Source organism: Apium graveolens, chromosome 5 (genome assembly GCF_009905375.1).
Source record: "Apium graveolens cultivar Ventura chromosome 5, ASM990537v1, whole genome shotgun sequence".
In the NCBI taxonomy this organism is placed as follows: domain Eukaryota; kingdom Viridiplantae; phylum Streptophyta; class Magnoliopsida; order Apiales; family Apiaceae; genus Apium; species Apium graveolens.
This window is the reverse complement of record NC_133651.1, coordinates 48,097,895-48,113,103: the sequence shown is the minus strand read 5'-3', so window position 1 is coordinate 48,113,103 and position 15,209 is coordinate 48,097,895. Positions and strand designations below refer to the sequence as shown.

General features: G+C 31.9%; 1 protein-coding gene across 1 annotated transcript; it reads left to right on the top strand.

Annotated features, from left to right (window-relative positions):
* Positions 1-3,427: 3,427 nt before the first annotated feature.
* On the top strand, positions 3,428-14,995 carry LOC141723971 (protein SLOW WALKER 2). The gene is made up of 16 exons (XM_074525943.1): positions 3,428-4,132; positions 5,544-5,619; positions 6,086-6,205; positions 6,415-6,490; positions 6,768-6,836; positions 6,951-7,035; positions 7,446-7,513; positions 9,139-9,231; positions 9,773-9,922; positions 10,589-10,672; positions 10,925-11,068; positions 11,775-11,864; positions 12,718-12,800; positions 12,914-13,288; positions 13,593-13,815; positions 14,178-14,995. The coding sequence occupies exons 1-16, from the start codon at positions 3,448-3,450 to the stop codon at positions 14,841-14,843; spliced, it is 3,087 nt and encodes a 1,028-aa protein (XP_074382044.1). The 5' UTR covers positions 3,428-3,447; the 3' UTR covers positions 14,844-14,995.
* The last annotated feature ends 214 nt before the right edge of the window (positions 14,996-15,209 follow it).

Genomic DNA, 15,209 nt, shown 5'->3' with positions numbered 1-15,209 from the left:
CGAATATGAAAACTTATATGTATCTTTATAAATAATAATATAAATATTTGTTGTTAACGGGATTCGAACCTGAGAACTTATATATATTTTTATAATTAATAATATAAATGTTTGTTGTTGACGAGATTCGAACCTGAGAACTTGTGGAGTGTATTTTTTTAGTATGTGGATCTAACGACTCTGATTATTTGATGAAGAAGATCCGACGGTCATGATGTAAAGGGATAACCAAAATGATGGGTCAACCAAACTACAAATTATACCTCTTTCCGATTATTATAGTATAGTATAGATATTCACACTAATCTTAATCGATAAAGAATCTTAATAGCTTTTTAGGCCCAATTTCATACATTTTTGTTGAGGCAATTCTGACTTGTTTCTCGGCAACACACAAAAACACTCAACTTCAAATCTTTTAAATCTTTTAGACGTTACCAATAAGAAAACAATCAAGGATGTAAATAATATAATTATATTGTGTACAAAAAAAATCTAAAAATAACATGTGCCTTACATGAGTTATTATTCTAGTTATATTTGTAAATTGTTAAAAAATTGAAAATAAAAAGGAAGTTATATAATTTGTATATGTTGAATAATGATGCTAAATTTTATCTAATAAAATTATAAAATATGTTTTTATATAAAAAATTATAAAATGTTCTCTTTATTTTTTAATATTTGACGCTTTAACTTTTGACACACATCTTTAAGTGTTTTGACTTTATAGTTAATATTAATATTTTTTTATTAATTAAACAATCAAAACTTCATTTCAAAATAGAAAATTTTAAAAATATTAATATTAGCTATGCAGCGAAAAAAATATATGTGCCAAAAATCTAAATTTCAAATCTATACTATAATATAATAACCAGAATCAGGTATAATTTGGTTCAACGATTATTCCCAAATTTTGGTTATTAAAAAATAAATAATTAATGTTATTTATCCGTTAAACTACTAAGTTGTTAAACTACAACCACAACTTATCATATTATTAAAAAATAATAAATAGTGCTACTAAATTACTAAATTGTTAAACTATTAGACGTGGTCTACTTATTATACTAAATTACGACCACAAGTTATCCTATTATTTTTATTATAAATTTATAATTATATATATAAATATATTTATATAAATATTTTAAAATTATAATATCACGGGATAAATAAAAATTTAAAATATTAATAGGAACCCGTGGATTACACGGGTTGGGTTATAATTTGGTTTAATGATTATCCCCTAATTTTGATTATTAAATAAATAAATAGTGTTATATATCTGTTAAACTACTAAATTGTTAAACTACTAAATGTAATCTACTTATCCTACTAAATTTCGACCACAACTTGTCCTATTATTAAAAAAATAATAAATAGTGTTATATAATCGCTAAACTACTAAATTCGCAAACTATTAAACATAGTATACTTATCCTACTAAACTACGATCACATGTTATCTTATTATTTTTTATAAATTTATAATTATTATATATTTATATAAATATTTTAAAATTATAATATGACGAGATATATAAATTTTTTAAATATTAACGGGACCCGTGCATCGCACATGATTTAAGCTAGTCCATACTATATTATTATAAGCAGGACACCCTATATTTGGTAGTTGGTCTGTTGCTCGGTACAATTGTTTTGTACGGTAAATAACAACCGTCAGATCTAAAAGTAGATAGATGGGAACCGTCAGATGTAATAATAAAATAATATTATATTAATATTTAAATTGCTCTCATAAGTTCAGGGTTCGAATCCAGTCATATTTTATTTAAACTTTTATATTCTTTATTTTTAACAACTAGTCAACTAAACCGCGCTTCGCGGGGGCATTTACAATATTTTATAAAAATGACACATAAAATACATGTTGAAAAGCAAAATATTAAAATATTTTTTCTCTATTTAGATATTTGTTACAATTTTTTAGCAGATAGTCATTGTAATTAAGAAATAATATATATATATATAACCATTATTTAACCCAATATAACAAAGTTCAGCACAAAAACAGAATACATATTTTCTCATCTTATTTTTTATAAAAAATGTTTAAAACCTACAATTTAGCGTAATATTAAAATAATAAATTGATTTTAAAAAGAAAGTAAAGTCCGGTTTAAATTTGTATTTGACTTCAAATATGTTAGAAGATCTTGCCTATTTAAATATCTCGAAACCAAAAAAATAAAGAAAATTTTTAAAAAACCAAACACTTTCAAAATTAATTTTAGCAATTTAAATTATAATATAATAATATAATTAATAAATCAAGAAAAAAATAAAGAAAAAAATATTTAAGATAAACCATACTAAATTATCCAAGACTTCCCCTCTAATATTGGCTCCACTCCGCAACCTGTAGGGAGGATGAAATTTTATCATATATGTAAATAGCACACATTATAGAATTAATAAATTAACCGAACGAAAACTTACCTATCAGTTTGCCAAGGCTTGTACGTACGAGTTTGTATCGTATTGATTACTTGAATGAGAATTTTATATATGCACACAAGCCTAAATTTAGGGCGTTTTAAATAACAGAATTTGAGTTGTCATTTCAAATTCTCATGTTTATATTAATATTTGAATGTCCTAGATTTCAAATGAAATCCAAATCTAAATTCCCAAATAACTTATTTAATCAAATCCAGAATTTCAAATAAAATCCTCTTTACAGTTTAAAAGGACATTAGGTAATTTCAAAACTTATTCAGAAAATTTCTCTGATCTCTCTGACTAATACCTAAAAGAAATTATTCTAGTACACAAATATCCTAAATAAAAGAAAATAATTTTTAATTAGGTAACTCTAAAATTTGTTCCTAAAGTTTCTACAATCTTTCCAATTTATACCTAAAAGAAATTATTTTAGTCAGCTAAATAAAAAATTGATTTAAAAATTCAATAATTTGAGAAAATTAGAAAAATAGTTAGAGGCGATCTAAGAACGCAACGTACACGTGCTCGTTTTCTCCTTTATATAAGTATATATATATATTGATATTGATTGATTGATGATTTCTACGAGTTTAAGGTTCGAATTCGGTGAACAACATATTATAAATTATATTATTTATTTTCAATAAAGTCTAAAATTATTATAAAATATATATTCTTATAACTTATTATATTATTTAATTTATTTTTCAATTATTAAAAATTATATTAAATATTAATAATATTAAAATAAAATATATTATTAAAAATTATTTAATTGTTAAAAACAATCCGGGCATAACACGGTTATGTATGTATTATAAACTTGCAAATTGTGGCGGCCGAAATGAGAAGCAAACCGTTTTGTTGATGTGGGCTACTCCATCCGGCCCAAATTAAATTAGCCCAACAATGGAAACCATCTCATCCAGCTACTCTTAAACCCTACTACTGGTATTTAGCATTGAAGAAAGGAATGAAGAAAACAAGTACAAAAATGGGCAAGAAGAAATCAAATTCAAAATCACAAGTAGTTGGTGGCTCAGATAAGCAAGATCACAACCTACTCGTAAACGACGTCGCTTCATTCGCTTCCTCTCTGGGTCTCTCTTCTGCTGCTGATTCTGATTCTCACAAGCCTCTCAAACAATCCAATAATAATCCCAATTCTTCTTCTAAACCCAGTTCTAACAAGAACAAGAAGAGAGACACCAATAATAATAATAATAATTATAAGAATAGTAAGCACCCCCAGCCTAGGGCTCAACCACCACTAGCGCTAATCGATGAAAATAATCACGCTTTCGATAAATTTGAAAATCTTCCCAAACTTCCTCTTGTCAAGGCCAGCTCTTTGGGGATTTGGTACGTTGATGCTGCTGAATTGGAACAGAAACTACTAGGCAATGGGGACAAGACTAAAGTTGAGTACAAAAATGTGGATGAATGGAAGTTGTTGGTGTCGAAAAAGAAGGATTTAGGGGAGAGGCTTATGGCGCAGTACGCCCAGGATTTCCAGACTTCCAGAGGCAAGACTGGGGATATTAAGATGCTCACTGCTACTCAGCGCTCTGGTACTGCTGCTGACAAGGTTTCTGCTTTTTCTGTTATGGTTGGCGAAAATCCCGTTGCTAATATCAAGTCACTTGATGCACTTATAGGTTTGCTTTACCTTCTATATTTATATCTTTTTATCTTGGGGCATTTTCATGTTAAGTCCATTCTATATGTTGCTGTATATAACTTAACTTTATGACATAAGATAAATTAGGCCAAGAATTAAAAGCTGTCTTTGTATCAGCTAGAGAAGAAGTACAGTGATTTTCCTATTTTAATGAGCTGCTGCTATAGTTAATACCAACTCATTTGCATACTTCCACGAAACATATGCAAGTCAGTTCAGGTTCTGCTTAGTAGTAGTGTAAAGAAACATATTGATCTGTTTGCTGAAAGGCTTGTAATGTATCCATTTATCTAACAACTGATGTTCAGCTGTTGAGGATATCTTTGAAAGCACTATGTATACTGCTAAGGTCGAAACTTGAAAGTTTGGGGGTGGACAGTCATTGGGTAGAATAAGTAATATAAACATATTTGGATTTGTGGCCAAGATTAAAGTATGGGTTTTTGTAATAGGATATTAAATATTAAAATATTAAATAGGAAAATGACTTAATTACCTCAATATGAACTTGGAATGCTCAAATTGTAGCCCTGGCTTATTATACACTATTGGAATGTGTCACTATATATTGCGTTGTTGAATATGTCGCACACTATATTCATTGTATGTATAATGGGATGAGGTGTGTATATTGATGGTCGATATGTATATATAGCCTTATATGATGCAAGACAAGATTGTAGAAGCAATGATTTATTAAACAAAAATGATAATAAGATAATAAGCAATGAATTATACGAATGTCAAGAATGAAATCAATATTATTCCCAAAAAAAGTGTATAATCAAAGCCAAGTAATATGTGAGGATTACAGTGCATATATAGGGAATAGAAGTCCAAAAAAAGTAACCTAATGGATTAAGGCCCATATAAAATTGGGCTTTATTATTAATAAACTACTTAATTAATATACTCCTAGGCCCACATATAAAACAAATAGATAAATACATTATTTATCTTTACACTAAATAAATATAAACTAATCAATAACATATATATATATATATTTATAAATTCTTTATTCTCGTTCCTCATCAATATATGAAATAAGTCAATTGTGATGATATTAAAATGGTGAACAACTATGCCGTAGTTGCGGGGTATATCGGACCATATTCTGAAACGAAATATTTTGGTTACATTACTATTATTATTTTTAGGGTAAAAAAAACTTGAAAACAGGATTCAATTCATTTTAAATTATATTTAAGATATACGTTCCATCCTATTATAACGTGGTATTAATGTACATACCTCTGTTTCGGGATCTGTGTGATGCTAGTATGCTATTGACGTGTTATAGTTAAACTTAGTTCAACATTATATATATATGAAGTTTTACACTTCTGGTTTTTAAATGGCGCTACTAATTCTGGTAATAAATACAGGAATGGTGACGTCTAAAGTTGGAAAGCGTCATGCATTGACAGGATTTGAAGCTCTGAAAGAGATGTTTATTTCAAGGTCAGTACTGTTTGCTTTGTGTATACTACTATTCACGGTGTAATCACTACTAGTTCAAAGGCTTGTATACCTTTGCTATTGCTGTTGCAAACAACAACAACTTTTTGCTGAAAAACAACTAAAAAACTGTGGTAAAATATAAAAGTTGTTTTTCTGATAAGTGCTTTTCCTGTTATATATTACATGTAGGATCTTATATATTGTAATAGAGACGGAGTTATTATTATTGAGATTGTTTTAACCTTATCTTAAAGGTTTCTTGCTAGAGTTATCTGTAAAACCCAAATTTATCCCCTTCCATCCCCATCAAATATGGTTAACCTCCTTATTCTTGTTCTGTTATTAATATCAATATATAAAATTTATTGTAAACCAATATAGATGTAATTCAATTTTTTCCCCTTGCGGTTTCTTTTTTTACTATGTGTTTTCTGACCTGGTAATTGATCCTAAACCCAATGAGCAGTTTATTACCTGAGCGTAAGCTTAAAAGTCTGTTCCAGAGGCCTGTAAATCAACTACCCGAATCAAAAGATGGCTACTCTCTCCTACTCTTTTGGTACTGGGAGGAATGTCTAAAACAGAGGTATGTACTTTTCTCGCCTAATTTTCTTTGCAAGGGAGAGATTGGTTGCCTTTGTACTAAAAATATGCTAAGCTAAACCAGACTGTTTAATCAAATATCGGCATGTAATTTTTCACAAAACTAAGTATAGTGGCTAATTGTGCAATGTTTTTATCAGGCTACCGGCATCCCCCATTCTTGTTAAAATTTGCTTATACATTGTATTGCAGGTATGAACGATTTATTTTTGCACTTGAGGAAGCATCGAGAGATGTGTTAGCTGTACTAAAAGACAAGGCATTGAAGGTTAATTCATTTGTGATTCTTTTATATTTATTGGCTATTAAACTATAAGGGTTTGCATTTGATATGACCTTTCCTAGAGGACAAAAATTTAACTTTTGGAGTTTTAATGGGTTAGGTATCAAGGGATTCCGGGCTGGGTCCCTGTGTCTTATGTAAAGAAGCTAAGATATATTGATTAAGTCCTTGGATTTGTAATTAGAACACATTTCAGCCAACTGCTTTCAACGTGAGATGTGATTTCTTTTGTAATTTACTGGTATTTCCAATTGCTTCGCAGACCATGTACACGTTGCTGAGTAGTAAATCAGAGCAAGAGCGGCGTTTGTTAGCTGGACTAGTAAACAAAGTACGTGTTTTGCTTTTTTATAATATTTTAAGATTTTTGGTTTTACAATTACGTGAAATCCTGTTTTGGCACTGTGTCCTAATAGAATTATTTGGTTTGTTTGTTATTCTACAGCTAGGTGATCCAGAAAACAAGGCTGCATCTAATGCAGATTATCACTTATCAAAGCTTTTATCTGATCACCCGAATATGAAGGCATGTCTTCCTATTTTAGTACTTTATATTTAATCCCTCAAGTTAACATGTTCTTTTTGGAAACTGAATTATGTGTTTTCTTTGTTATTACTTTGGAAAGTCGATATGTATTATGTATTTTTTTGGGAGAATGTTGCTGAAAGAAATTTAAATCAATATGTTAACGATGTACAGAAACCTCAAACAGAAATGTAGTATGAGTATGACCTCATTGGAAGATGGATTGTGGAATCTAGCAGTAGTCTTTGTCCCCAACCAACTTCAAGAATATATATGAACAAAACAATTGCGTAGTGTTTTTATTTTACATAAGGATGTGATGCTAGTCTAAGCTAACAGTTTAACCTGTCAATTGCCTTCTATAGTATTATTTTCTGAAGGCTGCTCCTTTGTTGCTTTTCCTTTTTCAGGCAGTAGTGATTGACGAGGTGGATAATTTTCTATTTAGGCCTCATTTGGGTTTGCGCTCAAAGTACCATGCTGTAAGTAGTTTGTTCCAGAACCACTTGGAATTAAATATATTTAATCGTCTGTGTACTGAAACTGCTGTAAATTTACTGCTAACCTTAAATATATGTACACATAGGTGTCTATATATATATATGCATATGTATATACAACTTAGTATGGTTTTTTTGGTGAGTAGCTCTTGTGTTAATGTATAACCATCGAGTGTCTTAAAGTTTCAAATAACTATGGTTGCTAGAAAACTAGATAGAAAACAAATCAAGGACACAGTACTTAATAAGTTGGATCAGGAATTTTTTCAGTCTCCTTTTTCGGGCATCTGAGCGCTAAAAGGGTCTACCTTAATATAATATACAGTATCTGGTTAATGTCCGCTCTTTAGTTCTAGAGTTAATGTTGGGCATGCTTTCTCTCTCAACTACACGCGCAGGCAAGTGTCCACACATTCTTTATGTAATACTAGTTGATAACTCGTCCGAAGTATGGGCCCGAGATTAAAAATATTAAATTAGTATGTGCAGAGAATTTAACTAATAACTTGTGTGAAACACGGATCAAAATTAAAATATTAATATCAGATATTAAATTGGTATTTATAAACATGATGAGAATGTATAATTAATAAATGATATTAAATTACTCCCTCCGTCCCATCCGGTTCTTTACACTTTTCATATGTGGATATCCGTCTTAATTCTTTATATTTCATTAGTAAAGTTTTTATTATATAAAATTTAAGTATATGCACTATTTTCATCCACTATACCCACTTTATATATTAAATATTGATTGGTCCCATCACTTTACCCACCTTTCTTACCTTTCACCATTAATTTATACTTTTTCTTCACCTCCGTGCCCAAACCCAATTTCAAGAATTGGGTGGGACGGAGGGAGTATATACTTAAAAGGAATCGAACTTGTGTAGTTATGAACTACACCCGGTATAGTTTTAGTTTTGCACATATTAGTTGTTTTAGTTATAGAAATCTAACATGTTTTTTTGTGTGTAACAAATTGTATAATTATATTATGATTTATGAACAAAAAATCTTTATTATTCTAGATAATTTAATATTACCTTAATATTATTTGATAATTATCTTTTTTCAATATAGTTTATTTATTATTACTTAATTATTGATAAAACATGTTTTTCAAATTAAAAGTAAATAGACGTTATTTTACTTGATTAACTTAATTTAATAATACTTAATAAAATCTAAATACAACTCATAAATTCGTCGTTGTTAAAAAAATGTTTTTTTTTTTAACTTAAAAGTAGATAGACGTCGGGATAACACTAACAAATACAATCGTTAAATCAATGATTTTCAATTTAAAAGTAAATAAATGTCAATTAAGTCATTTACTTTTACTTAGTTATTGTTAAAAAAATGTTTTACAATTTAAAAGTAAATCGACGTTAACTCTAAATAATAGAAAACAAAATCTACATAGAATAGAAGTCAATTCATATTAGTAGTCGGGATTTAATAATACAAAATTTTAAAAATAGTTTATAATTATCTAGTAAGTATCAAAATTTGGTACTTTTGTGTTCTAATAAAACATGGTTTTGCTTATTAATAAAGAGTATAGATGCATTTTGGATTATGCTGATGCTGTTCACATACAGGTCAACTTCTTAAGTCAAGTTCGTCTGTCCCACAAAGGAGACGGGCCTCAAGCAGCGAAACGTTTGGTTGATGTATATTTTGCTTTGTTCAAGGTAATTTTGGAAAAAATTATATATACTAATTTTTTATGTTTCTGTTATATTCTTGTCTTCTTTGTATGTATGCCAAAGTTTTGAACCAGGGTTTATATATTTAAGCCTGCTTTAGAACTCCACTTCTTGGAATGTGCTATTTTTATCATTAACGCTGTGCTCCAGAGTTCGAAAATGGAGAGAAGAGAAGAGAAGAGAAAGAATAATTTTAAAATTTTCCTTCCGAGACGTGCTCCCGAGTTTTTTGGCGAGAGAAGAGAAATGATCGGGAGAGGAAATTTCCTATAAATTTCCCCCAAAACTTTCTTCCCAAAAATGGGAAGATTTGGAAAGATCCTCTCACATTACCTTCTCTTTTTTGTCACTTTCTCTCCTTTTTTACACAAACTCGGGAGCACACGACTGATTTATTTTCTTCTTCCCTTCTCTTCTCCTCCCATCTCTTCTCTTCTCTTCTCTCCCAAAAAATCTCGGGAGCACAGCGTAAGGAATGATTTGAAGTACTTTATTTAATTACGGTATAGAAACTGTTATGTTTCAGGTACTTATTTCAGAGGCTGGTGGACATAAGGTGGATAATAACAGCAAAGAAGAACATAAAAAGCTATCCACTTCCAGAAAGGAGGCAAAGCCAAACGCGTCAGAGTCTCATGTTGAAATGGACTCCAGATTATTAACAGCTCTTTTAACTGTCAGTATAATCAATTCTTGATTACATACTTAATTTCTTTAAGCACAATTGTATTCTCAGTTTTAACCTTTAGAAGGAACGTATCAGTTTCGGTATAAATTTTTTAAAATTTAATGATGATTTTTTTTCAACATCTTTTCTATTTCCTGAAAATTATACTTTTGTGCCCAATCTGCTATTTTATGTAATTGCTGCTTTCTAGATTTCTTGCTTAGACCACTGATTAATTATGCGTGCCATGTTATGATTGAAAGTGAAAATATTGCGTGATTTAGAATGTAATTACATTATAGAGTAGTTCTAATTAACAGAGTTATGAACAAGAAAGTTGAATTAGAAAGTCTATAGTAATCTTTTGTCTTCTTTACTTGGGTTTTTGGGACTAACTGTACTGTATGAATAATACCTTCAGGTCAAACTTACCTGAAAAAGTATCTTACACCAAAGAAAACGAAAATGTATTTCTCCATTTATACCCTCTTGTAAACCTTTCACTTGAGTGTTCGTGCACTAAATTTGTTTGTGAAATATTACGGCCCTCGCTTATTGACATGGTTCTCTTTGTAAAACATCTTTATTATTTATTTTAAAATTCTGGGACTGGTTTTATGCCATATTTTCTGAATTTAGAGGACTTACTTTTGCTGTCTTGCTTGTTTGCCACAGGGTGTCAATCGAGCATTTCCTTATGTTTCAAGTAATGAAGCTGATGACATTCTTGAGGTCCAGACACCAATGTTATTTCAACTGGTAAGATCATGCATCTGTTGCTATTAGTACCCTGAGGTTAAGAGATTTTTTAATACATGTAGAAGGGTATATATGTAAATCAAGGGAGGAGAATTTAGAATTACAAAAACTCTACCCAAAATTTATATTAGAAAATTATATAACCTCAGGAACACCCTTTGGTCACCCTCAGGACCGGTTTTCTCCAAATGTGTGATTGTTTCATGCAGTTGTCTGATATTGGTCTTGCTCATAGTGAATTTTCCTACACAGGTGCATTCAAAAAACTTTAATGTTGGAGTTCAAGCATTATTACTTCTTGATAAGATCTCATCTAAAAATCAGCTTGTAAGTGATCGATTTTATCGAGCCTTGTACTCAAAGCTTCTGCTTCCAGCTGCTATGAATTCTTCCAAGGTATGTGCACAAACGCCTACTTTCTTAGCATGTGTTGATATGCAGATACTGTCGTGTCGATAAATATAAGAAAGGTTATTTTACCTAGTTGTATGCACTGGAATTATCTGTCTTCTCACTTATGTCAATGGACTATGTAAACTATCTCATCATATTTCATACAAACTGAATGATGAATTTCCGATTCCAAGACGGCCTTCTTTAACTTAGTTGATCCCGTCTAATGATTTTGGTGTCCTACAGACATCTAATGTGCACTATGGCAGTACGGATGAAATTGGTCAAATTTATAATTCTGATTCGTATATACGTGTCCATAAATACAGAGAGAGAAGGATTGGGGGTGCATATATTTCTTTTCTTATTTCGCTATCTTAATGGATAGTTTTCAGTAATTATTCCTGCTGGAAGCTATAATTTTTAATTGCATACAGTCCTTGTTTCCTGAGATATAAACCCATGTTACTAGTATCACCTTTACCAGTACCTCTTCTAGTTGTGAAGAGTTTAAGGCTACATTTATTAAATAGTATATCTTTAATAAATTTCTTCGAGGCAGTTCTAATTCTAAATTAAATGTTCGAAAGATCTGTGAATGTTTTCAGCTATTAGTATTTCTAGTGAAGTTGGAAGAATTAACACTTCAGTGTGGCTTTCAGTTATTTAGCTATTTCTCTAAAACATTGTTAGCATGTATTGTTTTCAGGAAGAAATGTTCATTGGCTTACTATTAAGGGCAATGAAAAGTGATGTTAATCTGAAGAGAGTAGCTGCTTTTGCCAAGCGCTTGTTGCAGGTTAGTGATAAATGAGTATTTTGCTTTCTCCGACTGTATATAACTTGATAAACCCCTGGTGATCCTATGTTTTTATTTGTGTACAACACATTGTAAACTGCCCTTCTAGTCTCGGGGGTGTCTTATAAAATTCTCTTATAGAAATTTGAAAGTTATTGAGGTTCGAAGAATGTGCATCTCAGAAGCAAGGTACAAGATTTAATTGTGTACTGGATAAACTACATCGAAAGACAACAATAGAAAGAGAACCACTTAGAATCCTACATTACCCACAATAGCAGCAGCATGTGACCTTCTGGAGGTCGATGTGACTATGTCCCTCGACAGCGCTTTGAGAAATTTTGACATCCACAACTTAGCACCTACCGTAATAAAACTGTTTTAAATAAGATCTTTATTTACAGGAATTAGTTCTCCCTGAATACTTGCATTTGGGAATATGCAGAATGTAATGTTTGTGAAAGAATTTAGCACTGAACTGTGGAGGTAGTACGTTGCCTATAGTAGAATTCTTCAATTTGTCTTCATATGAATACTTGGAACGTCAATATCAAACAGAAATTCTTTGGTGCACCAGTTGTGGCATAGTTTTTGCTTTAGCAGACATGAAATAGCTTGCTGATGGGCCTATATTAGTACTTGAAAACTTAATACATTCTGGATGTTGCTTAAATATATCTATAATTATGACGGTTTCACGTTTCACAATATTTTTGCAATGTGTGCAAATATTGAGTACTTGTGCACTTAAAGGGGGCTTGCGTGCTGTTTGACCAACTGATCCTATAGCTTATTTCTCTCATGATTACATCCAATATTTCTATCTCTTTTGTAATTATTGCTGTCCAAGCAGGTTGCACTCCAGCAGCCTCCTCAGTATGCCTGTGGATGTCTCTTTCTACTCTCGGAAGTTCTAAAAGCAAGGCCACCTCTTTGGTAAGTAGATGACCCATGCCACTTGGTCTTTCACATATATGCTTGTGCAAATTTTGTAATCTTGGTTAATATTTTTTGTTCACCAAGAATGTGTTATTACTCTTATCAAACAGGAATATGATCCTCCAGAACGAGTCAGCTGATGATGACGATGAGCATTTTGAAGATGTTTTAGAAGACACTGAAAATAACGTCGACACGATACCAGATAAGCCCAATGTATGTGAGGTTGCTAGCAGCAGGGAAGCCCATGACACAGATACTAATTCTGATTCGGCGTCTGATGAAGGTGGTGGTTTAACATTTGGGTCGGAAGACGAGGTCTCTGATGAAGGTGTTGACTTATTTGCTGCTGGTGTTTCGAATGTTCCCCGAGATTCTAAAGTGGGGTCTGATCATGCTGGTCCACAGTCTCTAGTGTCCAGTGACAAATTGAGGGCTTCACTGCCTGGGGGATACGATCCACGTCATCGTGAACCTTCTTACTGGTACTAGAATCTTTTTTTGATTTATGAACTCTCTACACTACTTTTATGTGCCCAAGCTGAATCTGGAAAGTATTTGCTCAGTGTAATCTTTTACCTAGTTCCTTCATCACTACTGACATATTATTATTTAGATCTGCTTTTTAAACAAGACTGTTAAATGTTCAGGGTTGTAGGGTTCTGCTTTGTTATACTTTCCTTGAGTACATATAAACTTGCCTAGTGTAGAAATAACTATTTTCATGTAATGTGGCATTACACAAACTGAACTTGATCCTGATTAATACTGTTGCATTTTTTAATATAGTAAAGCGGATTGCGTCAGCTGGTGGGAGTTGACGGTTTTGGCTGCACATGCGCACCCATCTGTTGCTACAATGGCTAAAACTCTTCTTTCTGGGGCAAACATAGTGTACAATGGGAATCCATTACACGATCTTTCACTTCCGGCTTTCTTGGACAAGTTTATGGAGAAGAAACCGAAGCAAAGCAAATGGCATGGGGGCTCTGATATTGAACCTGCCAAAAAGGTAAGATCAGCTACCAACAAATTCTAAAAATTCTAAGCTGCAACAGTGTTCCTGGCCTTAACTTCTGAACTACAGCTTTTGAATATTTTATTTTTAAACCTCTTTGATAATAATAGAATTTATCCAGAAGTGAACTAAAAAGCTCCTCTTTATTTTGGCATGAAGCTCTAGATAATCACGACTAACATATAATTCTGTTTTATGTCATTAAAGTTTAGGCTTACTTTGACATTAACGTACTATTTTTCAGCTAGTATAGGTCCATTATGCACTGGGTATGTTTGTTTGGTTGACCTAGTATAGATCCATGCTTCTGCATCCGGTGGTAGTTTAATCTCATTTTGATTTTTATATCTGTACAGCTTGACATGAGCAACCACTTGATTGGCCCGGAGATCATCTCATTAGCTGAAATGGATGTTGCCCCAGAAGATCTTGTATTCCACAAGTTCTATATGAACAAAATGAACTCCTCAAAAAAGCAAAAGAAGAAGAAGAAGAAAACAACAGAGGATGAAGCTGCGGAAGAATTATACGGTGGGAATGATGATGATGATGATGACGATGATGAAAGTGATAATGAAGAGATTGATAACATGCTGGACTCTGGTAATCCTTCTTTGGAGGCAGATGGTGATTATGATTACGATGACTTGGACAGGATTGCGAATGAAGACGATGATGACTTGGTTGGAAATGAAAGTGATGAAGGGATGGACTTTCCAGCAGACATTGCTGATGCAGAAGATGCGGATTCTGATGATAACTACAGTGATAATGATGATGACGATGGTAATGTTGACATAGGCGAGGCTGATGATGGGAGTGATGAAGAAGATATTTTTGAGGAGAAGAATCGAAAAAGAAAGCCAAGTCGGAAAAATACAGCATCCCCATTTGCAAGTATAGAAGAATATGAACATTTGTTGAACGAGGAGAGTCCTGCAGAGAAAGATTCTGATAATGAGGAAAACAAACATAAGAAAGGGCAACCCAAGTCAAAAAAGAAAAGGAAGACCTCAAAATGAGTTGGACTCTTTTCTAGCAATTACTTGGTGTTTCAGTTTATTAATTGATTAACTCGAGAACCTTTCTATTTGTATTCGTTACCGGAGACAGTTTCATGTTTTTGTTGTATGGGCAGTGCTGCAGTTTTTATGATATTCTAGTTTCTGGTAAATTTCAGATATACAGATCGCGATCTTATTTGGAGTGAACAGGTGATAGAGTTAACCTATAGGCTATAGAGTAGCAGGCTGACATGTCGGTGTTATATTTAGCTTCAGACAATCAGCTCCTTTGCAGGAGGAATGAGTAGCCCAGGACAAAATACAAGGGGAACATTGTGAAGGGTTGTGTATTGATCCTACCATTTGTTAACAGGAAATATGCCA